Genomic DNA, 4,193 nt, shown 5'->3' on the forward strand with positions numbered 1-4,193 from the left:
GGGAGATGGGAGGAGGTGGGAATATTTAATATAAATAAATAAATAAATAAAAAGAACCATTAGATAAACACACCAAAGGGAAATTTCTCAAAGGAGTAACTTAAGGACATGTGAGGAACAGCCTCTGAAATAGCTTTTGACATGACTAGAAAATAAGATATATATCGCTGGGCAAAAGATGGAAGCATGGAGGTGAAGGTGGGGTGGGGGGAAGGGGAGAGAGGGAGAGAGAAGGGAGAAGGGAAGGACTGGGTAGAGTTTGGGGGAGTGGGAAGATTGAGATGGAAGAAGGGCAGATATAGGAGCAGGGAAGAAGATATCTTAATTAAGGGAGCCATTTTAGGGTTGACAAGAGACTTGGCTCTAGAGGGACCCCAGGTGTCCATAGGGATGTCCCCATATATGTCCTTGGGCAGCAGGGGAGAAGGTGCCTGAACTGGCCTTGTCCCATATTCACACTGATGAATATCTCGAATATCACCATAGAACCCTTCATCTGGCAGTGGATGGAGATAGAGACAGAGACCCACATCAGAGCACTGGACTGAGCTCCCAAGGTCCAGTTGAAGAACAGAAAGAGGCCTCTTTCCGTCTCCGTCTGCCATAGAAGAGGAGGCGCCGCCATGTCTGCGCATCTGCAATGCATGGTCGTTCGGAACTGCTCCAGTTTCCTGATCAAGAGGAATAAGCAGACGTACAGCACCGAACCCAATAATCTGAAAGCCCGGAACTCCTTCCGCTACAGCAGGCTGATTCACTGCAAGACAGTGGGAGTGGAGCCCACGGCCGACGGCAAAGGGGTCGTGGTGGTCATGAATCGCAGATCCGGTCAGCGCAAACCAGCTACTTCTTACGTAAGGACCACCATCAACAAGAATGCACGGGCCACCCTGAGCAGCAACAGGCACATGATCCGAAAGAACAAGTACCGCCCCGATCTGCGCATGGCGGCCATCCGCAGGGCCAGTGCCATCCTACGAAGCCAGAAGCCTGTGGTGGTGAAGAGGAAACGGACCCGTCCCACCAAGAGCTCCTGAGCCCTACACCCCAGAAGCAATAAAGTCTACTGACTTTTTTCAACCATCAAAAAAAAAAAAAAAAAAAAAGAACAGAAAGAGGAAGAATATGAGCAAGGAAGTGAGGACCACAAGGGGTTGGTCCACCCACTGAGACAGTGTGCCTGATCTAATGGGAGCTCACCAAATCCAGCTGGACCGAGACTGAATGAGCATGCAATCAGACCGGACTCTCTGAATGTGGTTGACAACTGAGAAGTCATCCTCTGCTTTTTAAAGAAACCCCATGATACAACTTGAAGGCTACCATTAACCCATGTCTTAGGCTTTCCTCAGCTCTGGTCAGAGTCTCTGTCTGCACTTGATGGAGAGTCACTCAGTAAGATTAAAGCCTCCCTCAACCCTATTGTAGCCTCCCTCAAGGCCTGGTAGGAAACTACCATTAGTCCTGATTAAAAACTTCCCGAGACCCTCCTCAGAAACTACCCTTAGCCTCACGGAGACCTTCCTCTGTCATGATAGAAGCTTCCTTAGACTATTGTTAGAGACCCACTTTTGCCCCCATCAAAGATCTCTCTTTGTTCTAGTCAGAGACCACCTGCCTTTGGTCCTCCTCAGCTACTGCCAGAGGATGGGCTCAGACCTTGGCAGAAACTTCTGTACCCATCAGAGAATGACTTCTGCCCTGGAGACTATCCTGGAAACCATTAGAGCCTCCCTCAGCTCATGTGTGAGACTATCAGGGACCCTCATAAATACCCTTTTTGTCCCTAGTCATAAATAGCCTTCTAGCTCTACTCAGCAATTTGCTCTGACTATTGTTACTGGTTGTGGTTTTCCCTCAGCCCCTGACAGACACACCTCATACCCATAAGTGACAAGATTTGGCCTCAGTTGGAGCTTCCTTCTGCTCTCATCAGAGGCAACCTTTGACCTATGTTGGAGACCCTGGCCCAAGCCTTATTAGACTAGAGACCCTTCTTGGTCCCCATTATATACTTCCTTCCATCTTGGTCAAAGACTGCTAACCTTTGGCCCTCCCCTGAGACTCCCTTTGTCTTCATTCCAGAAGATACCTTTCTCACCCTTTTGAGACTGTCCTTAGCCATGATGTGGGACTCACCTTGGCTCTGAATGAAACTTCCTTAATCTCTGCTCTGAGACCTCTCTCAAACTCATTGAGCCTCCCTCAGCTACAGCTGAGCCTTCCTCACTCCTGGTCAGACACCATGCTTTACCCAGAGAAGAGCGTCCCTCGACCCTGGTGGGAGACCACCCTCTGCTTTGCTTATAGGCAGCCTTTAGTCCTTATCCTAGCCTCCTGATACCCTGTTTGGAAACTTCGCTATGGTTGGAGGCTGTCCTCAGATTACTACAGGAGATTTCTTCCTGTTGGAGCCTCTCTTGACCCTGCCACAAGAACACTCCCATTGCCACTGTCAGAGACTCCCTTCTCTGAATTAGGGGAACATCCCCAGGCCCCTTTCAGAAATTGCCTTCTATCATTTTTCCAGCCTCTCTCTGTCCTCCAAAACTATTGGGGGACATACTCGGCCCTGGTAAGAGAACAGCTTGGTCTCTCTTTACAGCCTTCCTTCTGCCCTGGTTAGAGACCTCACTGGCTACAATCAGAGCTTCCTGCTGGGCCCTGTGAAAAACTTCTCTAGGTACCACTGGAGCCTTACTTTGCTCAGGCGGAAGGATTTCCTTAACAAACCCATTTAAGAACCTCCACTGACCCTGCCAGAGACCACCACTTCCCTTCGCCCTGGGAAGAGCCTTACTGGGCCCTTGCCAGAGAATGTTTTCAGCCTTTATCCATGACTCCCTCTACCTCCATTGAAGAGCTCCCTTGGCTGTGGTTAAAGCCTTGCTCGTTCATCCTTCCTTTGCTCTTCTCTGGTGGAACCTCCATAAATACTTTTAGAAAACTTTCCATTGCCCTGTTAAAACCTCCCATTGGTCTTGATCACAGAAAGCCCTGATGCCTAGTCACATTCTTCTTGTAGAATCTTCAGAGATCTCCTCAGTCATAGTCTGAAACCAACCTTCAACACTCAATAAAATATTCCTCTGATCTCCCCAGAGGCTACCATCTTTGGTCCATTAAGAGATGTCCTTAAGAACACACAGATCCTCCTTCAGTCCTATAAAAACCTCACTCAGCACTGTGGGGCGTTACACTAGTCCCTCTTAAACACTCCCCTGACCATTGTAAGAGGCCCCATTGACCCTGGTTAGAAACTGCACTGGCCCACTCTTAAATACTTCCATTGACCTTGTACAGAGCACTTTATAGTCCCAGGAAAAACCAACCAACAAACAAAAACTCCCTCAGCCTCAGTTACATCACATCTCAGAAACCCTGCTCAGCCATGAACTAGTGCTTCAGCCCAGGTCAGAAAGGACCCTCAACCCCGGTTAGAGAATACCCTTTGACCTTCCCACTCTTGCTCCTGACTGGTAGCAAACTGACTAGTGCTTCTGTTGGAGACCACCCTAGCTTTTATATCAAGGACTCCCATGGCCTTGGTCAGAGAAATCTTTGTGTGCCTTCTCACAGCCTCACTCGAACCATGTCAGAGAATAGACGCTGTCCTGTTGGAGTCTCTATGATACCCTTTGAACCCTTCTCAGTCATGCCTGGTGAGATGCTCTAGGCTGAATTCAAAGCTCCCCTTTACCCTGTTCAAAGCCGACCATCTGATCTACTCAGGGCTTCCCTTGACTCCAGTCAGAGACAGCCTTCTTCCCTGACTGGGTGGTTCCATAGTCACCAGTCCCATATCTTGAAGAGCCCATGTTAGCCTCCCTTTCCTGTAGCCTCCCTTGCTCCTATTCAAAGGTACTTCTCTGCCCTGGTGTGGATGTCCCTAGATCCTGGGAATGTTGTCTGAAACTGATTTCATCTTTTTTGAAATCTTGCACTGCTCACAGTTGGGAGCAGCCTCAGTCCCACTAGAAAGCTCTCTTGATTTCCCTCAGCCATGGCATAGACCTTACTCTGATCTGTTCAGAGATTGTCTTGTCCCTGTCTCCCTCTTCTCTGGTGGGCGGTTTTCCTGTGCTCTTGCCAGAGACCTAACATTAGTCCTTGGTCAAAGTTGCCATTTTCCTGTTGAGAAAACACATAGGTCCCTACTCATACACTCACTACCTTAACCAGACTATCCTCTA

General features: G+C 48.7%; 1 protein-coding gene across 1 annotated transcript; it reads left to right on the top strand.

Annotated features, from left to right (window-relative positions):
- Positions 1–587: 587 nt before the first annotated feature.
- LOC126491747 (60S ribosomal protein L28-like) lies at positions 588–1,080 on the top strand. Its single transcript, XM_050127569.1, has one exon. The coding sequence runs from the start codon at positions 624–626 to the stop codon at positions 1,035–1,037; it is 414 nt and encodes a 137-aa protein (XP_049983526.1). The 5' UTR covers positions 588–623; the 3' UTR covers positions 1,038–1,080.
- The last annotated feature ends 3,113 nt before the right edge of the window (positions 1,081–4,193 follow it).

This window comes from Alexandromys fortis, unplaced genomic scaffold, assembly GCF_014885135.2.
Source record: "Alexandromys fortis isolate MF-2015 unplaced genomic scaffold, M_Fortis_MF-2015_v1.1 scaffold_188, whole genome shotgun sequence".
Classification (NCBI taxonomy): domain Eukaryota; kingdom Metazoa; phylum Chordata; class Mammalia; order Rodentia; family Cricetidae; genus Alexandromys; species Alexandromys fortis.

What these genes read in the sequence shown, in the direction of transcription:
- LOC126491747 (XM_050127569.1), top strand. Translation starts at nt 624, where the DNA reads ATGTCTGCGCATCTGCAATGCATGGTCGTTCGGAACTGCTCCAGTTTC.